The sequence below is a fragment of the Mus pahari genome, chromosome 2, assembly GCF_900095145.1.
Source record: "Mus pahari chromosome 2, PAHARI_EIJ_v1.1, whole genome shotgun sequence".
Lineage (NCBI taxonomy): Eukaryota > Metazoa > Chordata > Mammalia > Rodentia > Muridae > Mus > Mus pahari.
In genome coordinates this window covers 56,457,387-56,481,037 of record NC_034591.1, presented here as the reverse complement: position 1 = coordinate 56,481,037, position 23,651 = coordinate 56,457,387, and the positions used below count along the sequence as shown (strand labels likewise).

Below are 23,651 nucleotides of genomic sequence, written 5' to 3'. Positions count from 1 at the left end.
CCTCCTCCTCCTCCTCCTCCTCTTCCCCTCCTCTTCCTCCCCCCCTCCTCCCCCTCTTCCTCCTCCTTCCTGGTGATTGTGGGCACCCTGTGACAGTGATCTTGATCAGCTGAATGTCCGGTAGGACAGCAGAAGGTAGGGAACACACCTCAGGGAGGCTCTGGTGTGGCTCTGGAACACCTACTTCCAGGCTGCTGTGATGGCCGCAGACAGAAGCCCAGCAGTGGCCCGTATCCTATTGCACAAAACGTTCAGGAAGGAGGAGATGGCTAGTCATACTTCAATGTCTTCTGACTTTTCTGTAAGAGTTGAAATGACTCCTGCTTTAAAATGAAGGCCTTTTCCTGCCAAATACACTGGGTATTAACTGGCCCTTCTGTTCAGGGGACCAAATGATGAATTCAGGAATTTCTTGACCACTTCTCCAGGACAACCCTTTCTTTTGGTTCCCCTTGGAGAAGCAGTCTGAGAACACATCTGCTACAGCTAGCCATCTGACTGCTTTACTAATGATAAAACTTACCTACTTAGTAATATTATTTATTAAGGAGCGATTAGGCTTAGAGCTTCTTAAAAGTCTCCTAAACAAACAGAATACCACAAAAAGAGATGAAATGGGAGGTGGGGGAGTGAGGCATACAGAAGCCCCTGGTTTGGCTTTCCAGTACCCATAAACACACACAGACACACAGACACACATACAGACACACACACACAGAGAAAGACACACACACACGGGCACTCTAGTCACTAGCCATGGTTGAGGTCCTAGTTTCATAGAATGCTGGGTAGTGGCACTCCTGAGCGTCTTGGCTGATGGAGCAGGGCTGATGGGAGCTCCTTGTTCTTCACAGCCTCCTTGATTCTTGGGCAGAAATTCATGCTTCATACCTCTTGAGCTCAGGGGACTAGGCACCATGTCAACACCCCAACACTCCGACACCCTGACTTTACCTGTAGTTGCATCAACTCACCAACCTGAAAACAGATGGGGAAGCTGTTCAGGGTACCCAGAGTTGCAGGGCAGGACAGGATCAACCCAGATTTGGAATCTCCGTCCCAAGGGTCCTAGTTTTTGTAGAAAGGATCTCACTCTGAACCCGGCATATGTATCAAAGTCTTCCAGGGAATGGTTTATTCCCTTTAGAACAGTGGTCCCAGGCTTTGGGAAGGGGTCTGCTCCTGAGGATCCTGAGTGCCAGCTGAGTGAGTACAGCTGAGTGAGCACGGCTGAGTGAGCACGGATGGGGGATTGCATAGCCTGGCTGGGAGCACAGTCGTGGGTGACAATTTCCATGCTTCATGTGTATGACTTTGATGACCTTTAGGGAATCCATCTTCCCCTTCTCAGTTCCCTTCTTAGTGACACATATTCCAACGCCCCCACCCCCACCTCTGTAACTTACTCCTCAAAGCCCCTACCACCTCTTTGACTCAGTTTACTCAAGAGGTGCCTTGTGACTCAGGTTGGTGGGTCGCATTTTTTTTTATAACGTTGTCACTATTTGTTCTTACTGCCTGTACACAGGCTGTCCTCCTGATGGTGTATAAAAGTGTCCTGTCAGCCTTCAGTAAGGTGCCCCAGTCTCCTGAGGACAACAGTGACTTCTGGGCCCAACCCAGCATGTAGACTGCTGTTTCCTGTAGTGTCCCTCTCCTCTCTCCCTACCTCTCCCCTCTCATCTGTCTCTGTCTCTGTCTTTTCTGTCTGTCTGTCTCTCCCTCTATCTCTCCCTCTCTCCCTCTGCCCCTCTTTCCCTCCCTGTCTCTCTCCCGGTCTCTCTGTCTTTGACTACACTCCCATCCCCAGGCTGAGATCATCTCTTACCTATGTGATATCTCTCACTTCCTTCACCGTGTGTGTGTGTGTGTGTGTGTGTGTGTGTGTGTGTGTGTGTGTGTGTGTTTTCCTCTCCTCACAGTGAGCTAACTTACAAACAGAGATCACTTAGTGTTTCTTGCTTAACTTATGTGAGACCTTCAGTTAGGGCTTTGGCTACCTGAAGAGCCAGGCACCGTCTTCTGCTTGTTTTCTCTTTAAAGCAGAGAGTGCACAACAGCCTAAGGGCTGCCTGGTTACTGATGCCAGGGCATGGATTGATTGCAACGCCTCTGCTCAGTCAATAAGAAGTGAACTTATCCTTGGAAACTGATGGGAACTCAGATCATCTCTAGTTCCTGAAAAGCTTGCTAAGCATGACTCCAAAGACAACTCATAAAAGAAACAAATATAACCTGTTCCAGTGCCAGGTGACCCCGCCCCCACTCCCACCCCCACCCCCCTTGGGTCTTTCCTATTGCAGCACAGTGAGATCATACACGTGGAGAGGCTTGGTCTTTCTGCTTCTAATAGTGGCCTCCCTTCACCCTCCAGTGACAACCTGTAGAGGCCCTTCCCTCTGACACCGTGAAGATACATGTCAGCCAAGCCAGTTTGGGAAGAAATAAGCTAAAATACTAGAATGGGGAGGAAGTAATGTCCAAAATAGAAACCAAAAATATTCTTGTCTCCTGGGCTGGAATCCAAGCTCTCAGTTTCGAGTGAGTTAGCCCATTTAGAAGTGTGTCAGTGCCATAGATAATATGTGTCTTCTTAAATGTCACATGCCTCCCCTGCAGAGGTGACTCAATTTACAGTTAGAGCTCTCCTCTGTTTTTAAGATTGTAACCAATAGCACTGGAAGTGGGCCTTCGTTCTGTCCACACTGTTTTATAATTATGCCTTGCCCTTTAAGTTGTCTGGAGCAAGTCCAAGCCAGTGTGGAAGAGGGGGAGGGGACAGGGCTGGGGATCTACAAGCTCTTCCCTGAAGCTCCCATCAGTCTTAAGCTCAACATCTTTACCTCCAGATCCCTTTCATTTCACCACTGGACCACATCTTTCCACCCAGCATTTCTGCTCAAACGAAACCAACCCCCCTGCCCCCGCCCATCCACACCAGCCTTCTTTTTCTCTAGCTGATGACACTAAGCACAGAAGTGCTTTCTCCCCAGCAGGTAGAGACAGAACAGTTGGTACATTGCCTCACAGTTCAGTTCAGAGACAAGATTAGGGAACCAGAGTTGCTCTAAACTAGGTTATAAAATTAGGTCACTTTATCTCTACAACCTTGAATGAAAAGCCAGGAAGCAGCTGGGGCTTGTGCGTGCATGTGCGCCTGTGTGTTTGCGTGTGCCTGTGCCAACATGGGTGTGTGCGCACATGCATATGTCAGTGTTTCTGCATGTCTTCTCATGCCAGGCCTGTGTTGTGTGTGAGCCTAGGAAATCTGTGCTCTGTGATCAGGTTTGGGTGTCATTAGCACAGCCTGTCCTGCCCCCTGTACTTCTTCACACTCATCCCTACTTCAAAAACTTAGGATTATCAGGGGACCAGTCTAATGCGATTGGCTCTCAGGCTTTGTTTTCTGAGATCTGGGTACTTTAAGATGTAGCCCTGTAGTAATTACCTTTATCATTTCTGCAGCAATACCCCTGACAAAAGCAGACTAAGGAGGGGTTTATTCTGACTTGGGGTTTAAGAAGGGGTCCAGTCCATCGTGGCAGGGAAGGCTGGCACTCGTGAGGCAGCTGGTCACACTGTGTCCACACCAGGAAGCAGGGAGAGATGAAGTCTGTGTGCAGCTCGTTTTTCCTTATTTCTTCAGCCTGGGACTTCAGGCCATGGAAGAGTGCACTATCATATTGGATGGGTCTTCCTACCACACTTAACCAATTTAGAAGCCCCCTCATAGACCACCCAGGGGGTTGTCTTCCAGGTGATCATGGAGTGTGGCAATTTGGCAACCCACCAAAACCCTTTCTAAGAGAAATCCGAGTCCTTAGCTCCACAGGTCTGCAGTCAGTGTCGTGGCCCAGATGTACTGACACAGGGAAAAATATTACTTAACACTCTTTAGTGGAAACAGTTGTGAGCCATGAATTAAATACAAATTATGTAGGGACTCATGTGAAAACAGTAGGAAAAAAAACCAGGGAAGCCCAGTTCAGTGTCATGGTTTTTTTTCAGCAGCTCCTCTCCAATGCCGTCATGCAGTACGGAAGTGAAAGGTGGTGATCACATGACGGCTTTAGCACTCTTTTTCACGCTCACTCTTCAAGCTGTGGGTTATGTGTGGATGGTGCAGCTCGATCAGTGCGTTCCTGCACATTTCCATACTCAGCAGCCATCTTCTGCATAGCCTCTGCGTGCGCCAGCCAAAGCAGTTGAGCACCTGTTACGCAGGTTTTCAGGCTGTCCACATTTACATTGGTTGGTTTTGCATAGATATTTGTAAAAAAATATCTTATTTATAACTCCAGTTATTCTAATAAAACATTTTATAATCTCAGATCTTTTGTTTCTCTGACTTATTTGCTTATGGTGTACATACACTACTTTTTTTGGCTTCCATTTTTGAGGCGGGGGTCTCTGGATCTCAGGCAGTCTGAAACTCATTAGGTAGCCCAGACAAGCCTAGACAGTCCTCTTGTCTCAGTCTCCTGGGTGTTGGAATTACATATGTCTAATCTGTTTGCCCAACTTTTACTTTTGCTCTTGATATGTCTATTATTCAATCTGTGACACTCCTCTATGTTTATCTTTTTATCTGTAACCATTACAGGATTTCTGCAAGACTGCGGCAAGTAGTCATACCTATTTGTAAAACTATCTATCTATCTATCTATCTATCTATCTATCTATCTATCTATCACTACTTACCCACATAGAGGGTCTTAAGTAAATGTGTCTATTGTATAAATATGCATGGGGGGTCATAGATGAGAGTGTGTGTGTTTAGGGAGATTTGTTTCCATATTCCAAAGACTAGAAACAAATTCCATGTCGTAGAAATAAGGTGATTGTTTTTCTGTTTTCTAGAAATACACAGTTTTGAGATACATAGTATGTGAAGTGTCATTTCAAGGTAGATTTGAAGAGAGGAAGCAAGAAAGATGTCCCCACTTGGGAAGGATAATCACTAAAACATGGCACCAGAAAGAAGATATGATTAAAGAACAGTAACAAGGGAGAAAAGGGAAATAAGTTAGGGGTACCCTGATCGGCAAGCCTGCTGGAAGGTCTAGGTTGGCAGGTGGAATTTGGACTTCATTTCATGTATAACAGAGACTCTCGGAAGCGTTCAGAGCCCTGGGGGAGCACAGTCAGAGGTGGATTGTAAGGGAACTGAGTGTTTAACAATGTGAAATTCTTCAGACTGGGTGTCAGAGTTCAAAGAAGAAACTGGGACTTGATTAGATTTGCTGTCTGGTGAACACTGAGAAACTTGGGGACAGACTCAGACATAAAAGAAAACCTAGACAAATATAAGAACAAAAAGTCTGTATTCTTTGGAGGTAAAGTAGGCTGTTGTGAATAGGAGACCCAGATGTGTAGTGTGGTAATACAGAGGTTGTTTCTCTCTTACCCAGGCCACAGACCAGGACTAGACTAGGTGGTTGGGTGGGAAGTTGACTCATTTTCATAGTTATTCAAGAGCAGACATTGACTTACGTTGACATCTCTTCAGGTTTGCAGAATCACCCCAAAGGCTGATCACCTCATAAGCCTCGGTGGCAGAAGCAGCAGGAGGTGCTTGTGGTTAGATTTAATGGTCCCTGCTAGGAACCGTAGCCCCTGCTCTTTTGCTTAGAGCTTGGTTTCACGGCCACCCGAACTGCAAAGGAGACTCTAAAATCACATCTAGCTGTGTATTGAAGAAGAGTGAATGTTTTTGGCGAATGACCAAGGAGTAGGGATTTGAGTAATTCCAGCATTTATCATCATTTATGGAGTGGGAAGAAGAAGGAAAGCCAGAAAGTGATAGCAGCATGATATATAAAAAATAAAATAAAATAAATAAAAAAGGAGAGTTGGAAAGATGGCTCAGAGGGTAAGAGCACTGACTGTTCTTCCAGAGGTCCTGAGTTCAATTCCCAGCAACCACATGGTGGCTCACAACCACCTGTAATGGGATTTGGTGCCCTCTTCTGGTGTATCTGAAGACAGCTACAGTGAACTCATATACATAAATAAATAAACCTTTTCTAAAAAAAAAAAAAATGGAAGAAGAGAAAAAAAATCCCATTAACTCCTTATGTGCACACTATTGACATATAGTGATAGGAGAGAGGAGAATTATTTTTATAATTTTACTTATAAACGAACTGGGGTTCAAGGAAGTGAGAGGGTTCTAAATCGCGTGGCTATTATTACAGCTGACTCCTTTTTTCACAGCTGGAAAAGGAGTCAGAATTGTAGCAAGCAAGTCAAAGTCATAGATCTGTCTTGTCCATTCTAACACCGATACCGCCCAGGCATCCTTTATGCAGAGTTGACTCCTCAGGACCACTTTCAATTGTGACATTAGTTGTGATTCAGGAATCTCTTAAGACTATACTGTGGTTGGAGAATTCACTGGCAGACGTGCATAACTCACTGAAAGCTGTTAAACTCACACTACTGGAGTGTCACCATGCAAACAAGATAGATATGCAAGGAGAAAAGAGGGAGAAGGGGCATGTAATGAAGGCAAAAAGGCATGTTTTCATTTTCTTGCATGATTCAAGCATAGTGAGCTTCCATGTGTTGTAATTTATGACTTCAGACTTAAGGATGTAACATAACAGTAATTATTGCTTTCTGCCTCTAGTGGTTGGACATGGCAAAATATGTATTTACTCACTTATTCTGTGACTTTTAGTTTGTTTTTTTTATTTTTGAAAAATGTATTGATATTTGCTGGTTATCAAGCAGTAAGTTAGTTGCTGTAAATTTAATGTTTTTATGGATCTTAGAACCTAGTATAAAAAAATCAATCAAAAATTTATGCCAATAGTGAATAAGTACCAGGGAAGGTAGATAATGGGAGAGAAACATGAATTTTTGACAGAAACTAACAGAAAAACTTAACTTCGATCATGAGGCATTGAGGACTTTTTGAGGAAATAACTCTTGATTTGATGATCACACTACAAATAGAAATTAGCCATATAAATTAATCCAGAGATGGGTAAAGAAATTGGAGAAAGACAAAAAAATATTTAGTGAACATTTTTGATGGGAATAGTTGAGCAAAGACCTGAGGGGGTGAGGGACACACATCAGGTGTGTGCAGGTCATAAGTAAAGGCTGTAATTCAGTGGACTTGACTTGAGACCTTCCATTCTGCAAGGAGATCAGGGGAGCTGGAAGTCAACCAGCAGATGGAGGCATAGTAGGAGAAGAGGTAACAAGATTGGGAATTGAGAGACCACAGATAGGAAAAGAACAGAGAACACCACCCATGGGGTAGGTAAGGAAAGGCTTGCACCCGAATGGATGGCTGGTAAGCAGAACAGCCACTAGATGAGACTTCTATTTTGAAGCTAGGTAGAAGTGGGGAAATTAAGGAGACTTGACAAGAAAGAGTAGCCTCTTGCCCAGGAATGTGGCTGACATCTCTCTCCAACTGAATCAAGAATTTCATCCCAGTGTTCACTCTGAAGGTTGCTGACATAGAGACAATGTTCTGTTACTATGAAGATGCTACAAAATCAGGTGCTAACATCAGAGTAAATCATACTTAAGGCCTCAGTGAACATGACCTTTGAGTATGACCTTTCTCTTTACCCAGTAGCAGATCTTCAGATTTCTATAAAATCTCACAAGAATCCTCTTCTGTAAACCTGTGACCAAACCCAGGTTTAACCTATTAAATTGGGATCCTACGCAAGGGACTTGTGGACTTGCTCTGTAATGTTATTTATTGGAAAGTGGAGAAAGGGTAGAATAAAGTTCCTTAGCAACTATTTGAGATTAAGTTGAGGGGCCACCAAAATCATGTACATATACAAGACTTGGTGGCTCATGGCTGAGATCCCTGTGCTTGGGATGTTGAAGCAGGGGATACAGTCTTAAATGAATTCTTGAGCTGTGTAGCAGGTTTAAGGCCAGCTGGAGCTACATAAGATCCTGCTTCAGAAACCCAAAAGCAAATCAGAGCAGACCAATTAGGTCATATTAATGGCTCTAGCTAAGATACTTAAACTCCAACCTCTCTTGATTAGCCTAACTACACCTGAGTGTGTTTTATCCTCCCCCGGAGGGTCACTGGTTTAGATAACCTTTACTACGCAGTAATCAGTCAAAAGTCTCCTTGTAATCAACCCCAATCCTGCTTCATGCTGGATAGCTTTGAAATTCTTTACTGCAGCAAACCTCAGCTTCTCCCCAGCAGAGGTCTCCAAATGGAGCCTCATAGGCTGCAGCTGGTAACCACCGAGTCGCAGAACATCCCAGACGCTCACCCCAACCGCCGCAGATGCTCCATTTGGAAAAATAGACACCAGGAGTGAAGACCAAAGTAGGAATACCGGTTGTGGTTGGATATTGAGATATTCTGAGCTGGAGCTGGTGGCAACAGTGGAAGTGGAGAGTAGTAAGCGGGCTACGCATGCGTTTTTGAAATTATGATTAAACGAGATTAGCAGTAAATGAGAGAGAGAGAGAGAGAAGCCAGGGAAGAACAGATCAGTGGAGAAAACCCAGTTCCTGCAAATATAAGGATTTGAGATGTTTATTAGATATTTTGGAGAGATGTTATGGGCAGATGCGTGAGGCTCCAAGAAGAGGGTCATATTGAGTAAATAGTTACTCAATGAGTGCTACAGTGAAGAGAACTCGATGCAGTAATCTATGAACTGAATGTGGATGGAAAAGAGTAAAGATGCGAGCATTGAGCTTCAGAACACTTCAGCGTTGAAAATTTGGGCATAGGAAGAGCCAACAAAGCAGACTAGGAAGAAGTAACCACAGAGGCATCAGAAAAACCAGCCGAGTAGAAGAAAGTGCCTCGAGAAGAAGGAGTGGTCTTCAGCGTTGAAGTTGCTGATGCATGTGGCGATTGACCATTGGCCATTGAATTCAGCCGTGTGCAGTCATTGGGAACATGGAAAACAGTTGTTGGTGTGTGAGGGTAGAACACCTGGAACTGGACTCAGGAAATCATAACGACGCATAAAGGAAGTGACGAAATACGAGAATCCTCTGTTGAGCTCTCCCTCTAGATGGAGCAGCTGGGAATGTGTGTCAAGAACTCAGCGATTGATGAATTTAGTTGTCTTCCGCTCTTACTTTCCTGTGTATCTATAACTCTGAGGCAAGTCAGTTCTGAATTTTACTTTATATTTCTGCAACTCCATATCATGAGGCTTTGTATATGACCAATGTCCATACTTGTACTTCTTGGTTTCATAACGTTCTCTTATGTTTTTCTCCTTGTGACCATTTTTTGTTGTTGTTATTGTTGTTTTCTACTGAGGAGTTTTAGATTAACCAAGTCAGGTGAATACTTGCTTTTTCTTTCATTAGAACCATTTCTTTTGGAACCGTTCCCTAAGGTAAACGTACTAATGTCAGCAGCGAATAGTTTTACTCCGTCTTCTCTGTAGACGCCTGTGCAGTTTGCTTTTCTGCCCATCACCTCCAGGCTTTTCCTGGTGAACTCTGTATCCACGTGCATATGCTTATTGCTTTGTGTCTTCCTTAAAATTGATGGAGATGCTTCGTGCCATTTTCTACCTTACACTTATTTTCTTCGCTTCAGATTGTACTAGACAGTGACAAATGCAGTATCATGTTTTTGGCTCACAGACATGCTGGAGATTCTATTACCTAAAAAGCTCAAGGATGTAGGGTGAGGTCTCTTGGGTCATAAACTCTAAAGCACATTAGAGCCATCTCAAGACCATTAAAGAATTATTATATACAAGTGTCATTGAGATTTGCTTACACAGACTCTCTGAAATGACACTCGCATGTTTTTTTTTTTTTTTTTTTAAATTTTACCAGGTCTTTGAGTGGATAGCTGAAGCTGAAAACTAGTAAACTAGATGGTGAAAGGATACAGTAAAGGCCCTTGCTTTTCCCTTCCAAAAGTCAGTCTCTCTCTCTCTCTCTCTCTCTCTCTCTCTCTCTCTCTCTCTCTCTCTCTTTAGTTTTTCGAGACAGGGTTTCTCTTCTGGCTGTCCTGGAACTCACTCTGTAGACCAGGCTGGCTTTGAACTCAGAAATCCACCTGCCTCTGCCTCCCAAGTGCTGGGATTAAAGGCATGTGCCACCACTGCCTGGCAGTCCATCTCTTTTAAATGAAGTTCCCATCCAAAGGAGGCTAACTAAAAGTAGTAATCTTGCTGTGGATGACTCTGAGGCAGGACTGACCAGCAGGTCTCTGAAAGCCTGTAAGTGGCATACCATTTAGCAAAGGAGTTTGGGACCCAGGAACCACAGGCTGCATAAATGAGGTCTGGGGTGCTTGCAATAGTCTGACTCCCAGATCCTTACCTGCCCTTCTAGGGTGTCATTATGGGCCCACCCAGCTCATTACAGCCCAAGGTTCTTGACTTTTGCTCCACTGTAACAGTTTTATATTGGACTCCTCAGACTAATTGCCATATTCCCTCTGAAGTCCTTCCCTTTAGAGTTTGCCGTTGCTATGTCAAGTTTAGCTTTCGACTTTTCTAGTCAGTTTGCCATGGTGAGTTATCATAGCATCCCTGTGACTGGTGCCAGCACTGAAGAATAAATGCTGAATGACAAGAAAAGTTAAATGGAAGAGGGACTGTTCTTGTATAACTGGGTAGAAGTTAAAGGTGGATGGTAATTCCTCTGTAGTGTTTTAGATTGTAAGCATAGATTTCTTTGGGCTGTCTTTAAAGAGATACCTTTGTATCTTATTCTGATGGTATTACCTTTTCTTAAAATCTTTTAAGATTCAACTTTATGCCTAGTCTTCCTCTCTTTGGCTAGTGTTACCCAAGAAGAGGAGATCTCTGTTTTCCCCATGACCGTGTACAAATCAAACATTATTCACCGAAGGAGAATGTTACTGGGGAGAAGACAAAAAGTCACTTTTTGGTATAGTGGGTGACCCTCATTCTCAATGGCTTTGTTTCCTTTCTGGGAAACTTAGTCATGTTTTCTAGTCTGAGTCAAGGTCTCCTTGTGTATCTCAGGCTGGCTTTGAACACTTGATCAGGAGTCCTGCCTCAACACTGTGTGTATCACACAAGTGCTCCAGTCTATGCCTGGCTTAGGAGTGGTTTTAGGCACTTGGGGTTGGGTATGGCATGTCCTCATTTCGGGGTCTCCCTCAGCCTTTGACATCTATATAACTGATCTCCTTTCCCACATGGTCACATCTCACTTCTGCTGATTTGAGACTTACTCCCCTTGGCTCTTGAAACGTCCAGATCCTACCTAGGTCACAACATGGCTTGTGGAGTTTTTTGCCCGAGACTCTTTACCCTGAAAGGAAAATGTATTGTATTTGAATCTGAAGAAATGTATATTCATTGTAAAAATAAATAAGTAACGTAACAAGTAACGTTCATTTTCCCCTCTCCCTGTTGGAAACGTTGGTCTGTATTTCTGCTTCTCTCTTCCAAGCCTTGACCATTGTGGGCCATTGTGTGGATGCTTCTGGAGTGAGTTGTCCTAAGATGGACTTCTAACTTATTTGGTTGTTCTGTAAAGCTCTTTACCGAAGTCACCCTCTGTTCTCTGCTCAGGCTATTATCACAAAATACCACAGACTGGGTGGCTTAAGCCACAGACATTGATTTCCCATCATTTTGAGCTGAGAAGGTCCAGGGCCAAGGTGCCGGTGCACTGGATTCCTGGTGAGGGCCCTCTTCTTGTCTGGCAGGCAGCTGTTTTCCTGCTGTGAACTTCGGTGGCTTTTCCTTACTGCATGCATGTGAAGAGAGGGAAAATTCCTTTGGGTTCCTTCCAATAAGGACATTGATCTCATGATGAAATTTACACCTTCATGACCTGATTACTTCCCAAAGGCCCTGTCTTAATACCATTACACGGTGGTTTAGATTTTAACATACGAATTGGGAACAGGTGTATAGTTTATCCCACAGTATCTTCCATCAAAAGATAACTGCTAATTCTTGATTTCTGATACAGTATAAGATGAAAACAACAGGGCTTTTCCAGTAAACCCAAAAGGCTTAGTTTCATGTTCCTTTATTGTTAGTCAACTACAGTGTTTTTACCAATATCCTATCCTTTCTGCAGATAACCACAATACACAAATAGTATATAAATTCATATTCTCTAAAGGGGCATATCAGAAGAAAAATCATGGAATTCTATTTGCCATATTTATAAACCAAAAGACTGCCCTCCTCTCCACTGTACACTGCACAGTTATGGATAAAACGGGTTTCTTGCTCACAGTGGCTCCACACACCATCAGATGCGTATATTTTTAGGAATCAGACAAATTACCCTGTTTGTAAAATTTAGAATTAATTGGGTGGAAGGCCTTACCGAATTAGCAATCTGTTTGGATTAGTAGAAATGTATTGTGCTTCGAGCTCCAGAGGGGAAAGCTAAATATAAATGCATTGTCAGGCAGACTTACCTGGAGTATTTTAGTACTATCATCTTCCGTCTTAGCTAATTTACTCAGCAGAGGCAAATTTTAATCTAATTTTAGTTTCCTGGGTCATCATATCATCGGTGCGGGGTCTGGATAAGCAAGACTTAAGCAGTGGATCCACTCAGAGTTGTTGTCTTTCCCTCATTGTTGAAGATGTTTCAAGGTGATGATGCATCTGTGGATAAGGCCTTTAGAAAACATAGCTATCTCGGTTATAAATCAAAGCTGTCAAACGCCATTCCCCTTCCTGGAATTTCCATAGGGTCAAGTCCATCAGAGTCTTTGAAGATCCTGTGAAGACTATTTAAACTCCGCAGAATCACTAAGTATCTCACATTAAAAAAAAAAAAAAAAAAAAAAATCCAGAGTTGACGTTCCTCCCTTGATGCTGAAGAGAAAACTGAAGTGGGTGGGTCTTTTCCTTACAGGAGAATGCTGTGAATGGGGAGCACCTGTGGCTGGAGACCAACGTTTCAGGGGACCTCTGCTACCTGGGGGAGGAGAACTGCCAAGTCCGATTTGCAGTGAGTATGTCCCACGACGCCCGTTCATTCTTTCCAGGAAAACAGACGAGAGGAGCGGTACACCCAAGTATCCCAGGATACATTTGGAAAGGCTCCATCCTCATGACACAGAACTTGCCACTTGCTTTTAAGGTTTAAAGATTATGTACCAAGTCCCCATGGGTCCAGGTTGTCACCTTTAAAGACTTTAGGGTTTCATTGGGTAGGTTCCATATTAGTGTATTTGATGCTTACCATTAGAGTGGTTGTGGGGGTATTGTGTCTCTTGGGTGTCAGAGAGAGGGTGCACATAGATGAGGGAATGTCACGGATGGAGGTGTGTGGAGTGACAGGAGGCCTGTGTGAAGATGGAGGGAGTGGTCTCTCAGAAGGATGGTGGCCATGGGATGGGGGTATGGGTGGTGAAGGTGGAATCAACCATGTGGGATGTGGATAAGGTTAACCTCTTCCCACACTGAGATCAGGGGAGCACAGTCCCAGAAATGATTTGATAAATCAACAACCAGGTGAGTAGGAGTGGTTTTTATTCATTAAAACTCACTTTGTACCCCTATTTAGAGTTTAAATTTCTCTTCAGGAGCTAGGCTTGGAAGCACATATCTAAAATCACAACAGTGAGGAGAAGGATGTAGGATGACAAATCTGAGAACAGCCTGGGTCACAGAGTCTCCTAGTTTCCTATTTCTGTTACTGTGACAGAATATGCTTTAAGGGGCAAAGGTTTATTAAGTTTATAATGTCTAGTTATAGTCTACCAGTGTAGGGGTGTCATGGCAGGAACTCAAACATATATTCATACCCACAATCAAGAGCGGAGAGAGAATGAACACATGCATGCTTACTTAGCCCCCTTTCTACATTTGTACTGTTTAGGATAGCCTGCTTAGGGAATGGTGCCACCCACACTGGGCTGGGTCTTCCAGCCTCAATTAAGGTAATCAAGACAATTCCCCACAGCCATCCCTACAGGCCTGCCTGATCCAGACAATCCCTTATTGATGTATTCTCTTCTCAGTTATTCTGGATAGCAATAGAGCTGACCGTGGTTGCTGGGGCATGAGTGAGCCAGCCAGAGGGCTATAAGCATGGAAGAACTGGCCCTGTCTCTTGTCTGCTGTGTAGTGGCTATATGATGACATCATCTAGGGAGCAATCCCTCCCACTCCCATTTGCTCTCACCACTGTTAGGGTGGACAAGAGAACTAGCCTGTGGGTCATGAGAGCAGGAGAGCTGGCTCTGCCCCTCATCTGCTGCAGCACTCAGGAGAGTGGACCCTTCACCTCACCTGGGCAGCAGGGTAGGGCTTGCCCTGATTGTAGGGGTTTCTGGTAAGCTGGTTGTTGGGGCATGAGGGTGTGAGAGTGTGGCAGCTGGAGGGCTGATCAGCTCAGATAACTCTTAGGCCCAGATCCAGGATTTTGAATTGGCAAATCAACTAATTGTTGGAGTTCACGAAGGGGCTGGAGCTACAGATCCAAATCTGTAGGATCTCCATGACACAGAACAGCAACAGGATATCCAAGAGGAGTCCCAGTGAGGTTCCAGTATTGATAGAATAGCAGAAGCCAGAGGCCTTGTACCAGTCCAACGAGTCATTGCAATAAACATTTGTAAGCAAAGAAGTGTAGACAAAAGGGTACACTGTGGGACTCACTGTGACACACTACAGCTTCGACAACGAGATATTTTTCCTTTGTTGTGGGGAGGTTGCAAGAATGGAGTGCAGCTATAAGGGGGGAGGGGATGAGTGGGATTGGGGTGCATGACATGAAATTCACAAAGAACCAATAAAAAGATTTTTTTTTTTTGTAAATTGCATCATAGTAAGACTTTATCCCAAACAATTCAAGGCAGATGATGTAGCTCAGTAGTAAAATATCTGCCTAGTGTACAGTATGTAAAGCCTTAGGTCTAATTCCCAGTGCTGAAAAGAGAAAAGAAACCATGAGACTGAAGAGTGGCTGTAAATAAGTTACAGAGAGACTGAACACTATATGCTGAGAAAGCAGGCTTAATTTTTGTCTACCTTTAAAAACTTAATGTAAAAATAGAGTGACAGGAAAGTTAGAATAGAAAAAAACAAAGAAGACTTCCTTCCTATTTAAGGAAATGATGTCATAACTTACATCGTACTTGACAGGGATTTTTTATTTTCATTATTGTGCATAAAAATAGTTTGAGCAAAATGTAAGACATTGGGACAATAAAGGAATGTGTTTCTGTTACGAGGAAGAAGCTGAACTTCTCTCTAAGCTTGTAGGAGAATAAGACACCGGAAGACATTGTCCTCCGGCTGCTAAGACAACCCTGTCTCAAAATCAACACCTTTCCCCCTCAAGATAGCAGCTTTGATCACTGCACCCACATGTAATTGTTTAGAAAAGCTTTGTTGTTTTTTGGTGAGAGGTCTTTGTTTAATGGATATAGGGAACAGCAAAAGGTCCTGGAATGGCCCAGATGAATAGGCTGTGGATTTGAAGTAGAGAAACTTGGCTTCACATCTCCGTGTTTCCACGCGCTGTGTGACACTGAGGGTTCATCTCCGTGTTTCCACGCGCCGTGTGACACTGAGGTTTCACTACCTTGGGGCTGAGGTTTCTTTATAGACAGAAAAAGAGAGTAGGATTACATTGCTTTCAATTTTGTCTCTAATTTGGATCTGTAATTAATCGTTTGCATTTCTTCTAATCTTGTTGTGAATTCAATTGGTTTAAATATCAGCATTTCAAACTTTATGCATATGTAGTTTTAATTAAATTATAATTGCATGGGGTTTGATTAAATTAACCAAATCTGTGAGAAGCTCGGCTGTTTGGACTCAAATGCTATAAATAATGAATTAACACTAAGGTGTTAGATAATTGTATAAACACTGGTCGTGGGATATCAGATAGAATGAAGTGGAAGAAATGAAGCTATCTAGCTTTGCTGTGTGTATGTGCTGTGTAGATCGTTCTATCAACGGGTGGAGTGGCTCATTATCCAGTCCTGCCCCTCTCCAAATTTCTCCCCCTGGTCCTATTCTGGGCACTCATTTTGGGGACAGCTGCTTGTTACTTCTCTTGGCAAATACATGAATTAATGCAGGCACTTCATTTTCTCAGCATGCCACTAGGTAGGGTGGGCCGACCTTTGTATAGCTGAGATCCTTTTCCCTCTGCTGCCCTAGTGTCGCAGTTACAGGTATGCCATCAGACCCAGCTCCATACTAAACATTTCCACACTGAGCGTCTCCAGCCATCGTTGTTTGGCCACCATTATCTCTACGCCAGGACAAACACAGAGCGAGTAATGATGTCAGCAGAAGCTCTAGGGTAGAGCTTGGAAAATTCTGTGTCCTAGAATCCCTGTGAAGTGGAGAATTTGATGCAAGGCATAGGCAGGAATTAAAATCAGAGACAGGACAGGAACAAACCAGACGTAAAAAGAATACACTGCCAATCTATACATGAGACATGAAAGCAAAGCCATCCTAATGAAAACAGCCCCAAGGAGGTGGTCAGCCCCCGTGAGCCTCTTTAGTTAGAGGAGGCTAAAAAATGACCAGCTCTAGTGGCTGGGTTAGGCTGAGATGGTGTCTCCTGATCACTTGGCAGGAGGGTAAATGGACAGTCACCATATCACTGGCAGTACGTGATAAAGGCGTTCAGTAGCTTCCGCCGCTCCACCCACTTCATACTGTGGTGCATGGGCTATCTTGAAAGCAATGTTTTAGGAACAACATTGAAAGTAATATGGGAGGGGAGTGACGAAGTTGGTTTGGCGTATGGAACTCTGTGGTAAAGAAAAAATTCGAGGGAATGTGTAGAGGAAGACTTCCTATTATTTGAAGAGCTGCTTTGAAGGAAATTTCCACCCATAAAGAAGATGGAACCCAACTCTAGCTCTAGACCGTGGTCATGACCCTCCAATGGTCACAAGGTTCTCCTGGGGGCACTTGTGAGAAATTTCATTTACAGTTTCCCTCCCTGCTCCAAGGGTTGGCTCAGCTGTGCCTGGAGATGAAATTTTAAACAAGTGGTTTTAAGAAGCATATTAAATTCTCTGATGCAGGTAGTACACAGCCTAACTAAAAGCTGCTGTAGCACAGCATTTTCCAGAAAGGTACCTAGGTACCAGTAGAAGCCACCTCAAAAGATGTGTCTAGGTGTGATGTAGATAGCTCTCTCTCAAGGATGCTGGAGAAAGGTGATGGGTGCCTACTTCCAGCAAGAGTTCGGACAAGGAAGATGCTATACTTGCAACTTCCTTAGAAGTGAATGAAATTGTGGTGTAAAAGCATGCACGTATAGACTATGTATTAAATTTATGCTTCCCTCCGTGTGCCACCTTTGAAGAATGAAGACCTGTTGATGTGTTTGTAGCCAGGTACCACCAGCTAACTTCTTACCAAGTAGAGCAGAGTGGTTGATATTTTGTTTTTTGGGAGGATTTTTTTGGAGGGGGAGAGTTGTGGGGGGAGGAAAACATCTCCAAAGAGAGACCTTTTCCATTTCTTTCTGTTCTAGCCAAGCAAAGGTCATGTGAAGCTAAAAGGGAAATCCGTGGGACTGGATGTGGACAGAGGCTGCCTCACAGACCTGGAAATAATGCTCATTTTACACGAGTTGAGGGAGGAGACTGTTTTCGATAGAAGAACATGAACAAAGTCAGATGTAGTCTGATGTATCTTGTGTGCCTGGCCCTTTATAGGATCTCCAGTTGCTAGTCAGTTGGCCCTTTAAGAATTCCTAGCTGTCAAAACTGCTTGACCCTATGACCTTCAATGTTGGTTACCTCTTGGATTTCTGGGAACAGCAGAGGAGAGAAAACCAGCTGAGGCTAAGAAAGTGAACTGGGCTAGCTGAGTGAGAAGAGCATGCAGTTGGTACAGAATTGCACGAGTAGAGAGAAAAAGGCTGTTGTGGCAGAAGGTATTGTTAGGAGTCAGTTGAGCCAGAGAAGCTGAGCTGAGCAGATAGGCTAGAACCCTGGTTATCGTTTGGAGCTGCTAGAATTGGGAAAATTGGGAGAAAGGACTGTCTCCCAGTTTACACAGACTGTTGGTGAGCTGAGGGAGGAACAGTTGGGAGAGACATTGAAGGGGCTGGGATGGAAACTGTGAGGAATGGCTGAGATTCAAGCGCTCTCTCTCTCTCTCTCTCTCTCTCTCTCTCTCTCTCTCNCNCNCACACACACACACACACACACACACACACACACACACACACACCCCTAGTGATAGGGAGTGAAACTGCAGGGATAAAGGATGGGGAAAAAGAACCCACGAATTTGCAAAGACCAGCTAGCTCAATTCTGTACCAACTGCATTCTCTTCTCACTGTGCTCAGAGGCAGGAGTAAGCGCTTCAGAGCAAGACAAGAGTCATGGTGTGTGAGCACATCAACCAAAGGAGTTTATTGTCAGGAGGAATGGGAAGGGTGGGGAGGACAGATGGGCTTGGGTAGGTCTCCATGATTCTCAGCCAAAACAGGGAGCATGCTATAAAGATCAGCGGACTCACAAAGCATGACCACGTGCAGTGCCGTCTAAACCACAGCAAGCTTAAAGGTGAATATGGCTGTGGATATTAGTGCTACTGTAGCCCAGAGGGTGAGTGAGAGCTGTGTCAGGGACACTGAGAGGTCACCCTGATTTACATGGACATTGGGACTTCTATTTAAAACCAAACCTGGGACTGTGGATATAGGTTAGCTGGTGTAATGTTTGCCTGGCATGCACTAAGCTCTTAGTGGATCCTCCGCGTAGCAATGCTTAAATTTAGGCATGGTGGTGCAAGCATGTACTCTCAGCACTTTATAGATGGGGGCCAAAGAATCAGAAGTTCAAGACTGTCCTTGATGGATGGTATAGTCAGTAGAAGGACCAGCCTGGGCTACCTGTGACCTTGTCTCAGCAAATAAATGAAACCCAGGATGTACTAGAAGGGCAGAGCCTCCTGATGCTGTGTGTAGATGATGGATGCTTCTAGCTGCTTCTGGAGAGTATGGCATGTAACCTGGTGACTGCATCCCACTGAGTACTGTCATGGTAGAGTTTGCCCCAGAGTCTTAGCACTGAATAACTTGATGTGAACCCCCCCCTTTTGATTTCTGGTTGTAATATTTAACTGTTTAAATTTGACTAATATTTATACCAATAAACACGGGAGGTGTAAACTGAAGTAAAAAAAAAATCTGCTAGCTCAGCAAAGTAATTTTATTTTCTTAACTGTATGCAAAATACCTATTTACAAGCCTGATTCTTCCACTAAACTGCTAGCTCTTTAGAAGTCTCTTTCTATCTGTGTCATTCTACTGAGCTACGCTAGCTCCTCCAAACCCAACTCTCGTTCCTAGAATACCGTTTTACCGGTGTCCTGACAGCTGCTTCTCGGATGTTCCTGTAAGCCCAAAGAGAAAGTTCCTATCTCTTACCCAGAACTTCTTTCATAAAGCTCTTCCAAACCGAGAGAGAGAGAGAGAGAGAGAGAGAGAGAGAGAGAGAGAGAGAGAGAGAGAGAGAGCTAAAAGAAATCTCAAAGCTCCTTCCTACTTCCTTGGCTGGCTGAACCATTTTACCATGGGGGAGGCGGGTGGTCCCTAAGGTAAGTAAGTAGGGACCTAACCATTTCACTTTTATGGTATGGTAGCTCATGGCCACCCAGCTGAATTTAACTCAGGTCATAGAGCAAAGACCACAGACTTCTCCCAAGCAACTTGCCTTAAAATAGGCTGAAACTTTCCTTTCTTAAGCATCCTTAGCTGAGGAGGCTCTCAGAGGCACACCCAATCTACGTCTCTACAGGACACACCTAACTTGCATCTGACATCTATTTAAGCTTTTATATTTGGGTAATGATTAGTTTTTCTATGTATGCTAATGAAACATCTGGTGGCAGCATCTAGTACTATAGGACATCTGTGCCAGTGATTTAATGGGATTAAATTTAGTCTCAAGTAGTCAGATTTCCCAAATCAATAACCTTCCTGTCCTGTCTTTCTCGATTTCTTTTCTTCATGGGTTAAGGAAAAAACGGGATGGAGATGCAATGAAACTGGGTTAGAAACCTCTCTGTTTTCCAGTGTGATGGGAGAAAAACCTGAAGTAAAATTCTACTCTAGTTTGGTGATATTAAACATTTTTTTAAAATTGCATTAATTAATTTTGGGGAGACTGTGCAACATAGCATGCTGTCATGAGGTCAGACAGAAACTTGTGGGAGTCAGTCCTATCATAACTTCCACCGTGTGGTTTTTGGATCAGACTCAGGTTTGTGAGCCTTCGCGGCAAGTCAGCCATCTTGCCATGACAAGGGAAGTTTATGTGGATGCACCTTTCTGCATTCATTTCGTCTCTCATTGTATGTGGTCTGAGAATCCAGCACCAGGGAACTTCAGAAGGTTTGGAATGTAAGGTAGACAACTGTCACTACTTAATGACTTCATTGTTCAGTGAGAACTGTAGTAGACAGTATTCTATTATGGTGGTGGTGGTATGCAGAGATACTCAGCCCCATGTCGGTCTCCAGAAGATTTTAGCTCTGTTCTAGTAGCAATCCATAGGGAACACAGTGGGTTAAAAGTGGTGGCCTGTGTCCGGCCCAGGGCTCAGGCCACTGGGCAAGGCAGGATGCCAGATGCAGGAAGTCTTGACTGCTAGGGCCCCACACAGCAAGCTGCAGGACCCTGCTGGAGGGTGGGGTTGGAGGCACAGTCTGAGGTCCCCAGGGAGTTTAATTCATGGGTCCCCAGGGAACTGCTGGACTCATGGGTCCTCAGGCTGCACAGGGGTGGGGAGGGCGGGCAAAGGGGTTTGTGGGGGACTAGATGATGGGTTCTCAGGGTCTTGGGGATACTGTTGAAGAGCTGAGAACAGAGTGGGGGGCCCCGTGGGCTGACTCTAGCCCAGGGGCCGATGGAAAGGGGCAGGGGGAGAGCGCTCTGGCCGGGTCCCTCGGGAGATGAGAGCCTTTGGCTTGTTCTGGTAGGTTACTTGGCTTGGTGGAGACTGTGGCTGAGAACACACACACACACACACACACACACACACACACAAAACAAACAAACAAACAAACAAAAAAAAAAACCGGCCTCCTGTGTGAGATTAGGTGGGGCTCTTTAGAGGAAGACCTGCTCCATTGTTCCAGCACAGCAGGTCCCCATGAGAAGAGGCAGTCCATGGTTTTAAAGCATGTCATGGTGGAGAGTTGTGATGAGTGAAACCATACCCCACTTTCTTAGGGCGGGCTTGAGGTTAGGGAAGGGGAGCTAAGAAGGTAGTAGAGGCAGAGAAAGGCAGAGAGAGGGAGATGGTAGAGAAGTAGAGGCTGGTCATGGGACCATGTGGAGAGAGGGAGGAAGGGATGTGGAGAGAGGGGAGCAAGAAGGCAAGAGAGGGGGGAAAGAGTAAGAGAGGGAGCAGGGGGCAAGCAACCCCCTTTATAGTGGGCCAGGTCTACCTGAGTATTGCCAGGTAACTGTGGGGAGGAGCTTAACTGGCTGTTGCCAGGTAACTGTGTGGGTGGAGTCCAGACAGAATACCAGGGGTTTGAGTCATTGCTCTATGTGATTGACGGCCAAAGAATTATGGAGAGCTGAGGTCTCCGTGTCAGGAGCCCGGTGTCTAGGAGCGTGGCAGGCAAACACCTCCCTGCAGGCAAACACCTCCCTTCCCTTGCAGGAGCACATGCTGGGTCTTCAAGGTTTAAATCTAGCTCAACCAAAAAAACAGGCTGCCTCTCATGGTCCCTCAATGCACTAGTGCACATCTAAGTGTATATTTGAAAGGGACTTGTGTATAGCCATCTGTAGACTTAAACATCAGCCTTGAGCAGGAGGGGCTGAGCATGCATAAATAGACAGTGTGGGTGGGGAGGAAATGGATTCCAGATGGACTGATTTAGGTTCGTGAACCAATGGCACTTGGAACATTAGTTCACTACTTTTTTGTTTTTGTCTTTGTACATCTCAAATATTATTTATTGATTTTTTTTTTAAATTAGGGCTTCTCAATTGTGATTGGGTGTTACAATTTGAAGTTCCCCATAGTCTTGTACACTTGAACACCCAGTCTCCAGGTGGTGGCACTGTTTGGGGGAGGTATTGGTGGTGTACTTTTGCTGGAGAAAGTAAACTACTTGAGGCAGGCGTTGAGAGTTTATAGCCTCGCTGTACTTACAGTTCACTCTCAGCTTCTGTGAGTAGGGTCGCAATGTGGTCTTGATCCTGCTGCCATTGCTTTCCTTCCTCTTGTGACTCTCTAGCCACCTGGAAGCATAAGGCAAAATAACTCTACCTTAAGTTGCCATTGGCTATGATATCTTAGTACAGCCACAAATATGTACCTAAAACAGGAGGAGTAGAGCTGTTGCTAACAAGAACTTTACCCTGTTTTTGTTTGTTTGTTTGTTTGTTTTTGAGGAATGTGGAAGAATTTAAAACTTGGTGCTGTCTTCCACGAAACACTTGCTTTTGAGGCATGAAAGATGCAAGAATGAGGGGGTCATGGATTCTTTCTCTGGGGTTCCAGGGAGGCCAGGTAGTACGTGGCAGGGCTGGAGTCCCTGCAAGGAGGTGTGTGACGCCATTACATGAAGATCCTAAGATGTTGGAAATGCCAGACGTATGCCAAGTAGACACTACACACACTAGTATAACCAGCTCAAGGGGTATGTTGTAGGCAAGAACGCTGAAGGTGCAGAGTTATTTAAGTTCTTTGATAATGAAGCCCCTGGTACTGATTGTGGAACTACAGGATTTGGTATTTGCCATTCTGGGTTTGGTTTTGCTTTGGTATTCATTATTCCTTTTTCTGTTTCCTTTTCTTTTTGTAATGGAAGTGCATATTTTGTACTTTTGTATGTTGGGAGTGTATAATTTCTAGTTAGACTTTCTATAATGAAATACCATGACCTAAAAACTAGTTTGGGAGGAAAGGGTTTATTTGGCTTACACTTCCGTATTGCTGTTTACCACTGAAGGAAGTCAGGACAGGAACCCAAATAGGATAGGAACCTGGAGACAGGAGCTGATGCAGAGGCCATGGAGCGATACTGCTTGTTAGATTGCTCCCCATGGCTTGCTCAGTGTGCTTTCTTATAGAACCTAGGACTACCAGCCAAGAGATGGCACTACTCACTATGGCTGGTCCCTCTCCCATCAATCACTAATTAAGGAAGTGCCCTACAGGCTTGCGCACAGACCCATCTTTTGGAAGCAGTTTCTCAATTGAGGTTTCCTCCTTACAGATGATTCTACCTTGCGTTCAGTTGACATAAGACTAGCCAGCTAGCACAACAGCAGAGTTAAAGTTAAGAGATTGCCTTTAGTTTCAAAAGAGACTTGGGTTTCTACAAGTTGAACCAGCATCATTTGTCGAAAACACTGTCTTTTTTCCACCAGACGGTTTTAGGTCCTTTGTCAAGTGACTATAGGTGTGTGGGTTCATCTCTGAGTTTTCATTTCTATTGATCTTCCCACCTTTCTCTGGACCAGTACCATGCAGTTCTTTATTACAACTGCTCTGTAGTACAGCTTGAGGTCAGGGATGGTTATTCCCCCAGAAGTTCTTTTATTGTTGAGAATAGTTTTTGCTATCCTGGGTTCTTTGTTATTCCAGATGAATTTGGAAATTGCTCTTTCCAACTCTATGAAGAATTGATTTGGAATTTTGATGGGGATTGCATTGAACTTGTAGATTGCTTTTGGCAAGATAGCCATTTTGACTATATTAA

The 23,651-nt window shown here is 44.3% G+C and overlaps 1 protein-coding gene across 3 annotated transcripts in view; it reads left to right on the top strand.

Moving 5' to 3' along the window:
- Dgki (diacylglycerol kinase iota) overlaps positions 1-23,651 on the top strand; it is a 449,040-nt gene that overhangs the window by 152,217 nt on the left and 273,172 nt on the right. For all 3 annotated transcript variants that reach the window (XM_021190110.2, XM_021190109.2, XM_029534779.1), the window contains exon 3: positions 12,841-12,936. In XM_021190110.2, the coding sequence (XP_021045769.1) occupies positions 12,841-12,936 (96 nt within the window). The remainder of the gene's footprint in view (positions 1-12,840; positions 12,937-23,651) is intronic.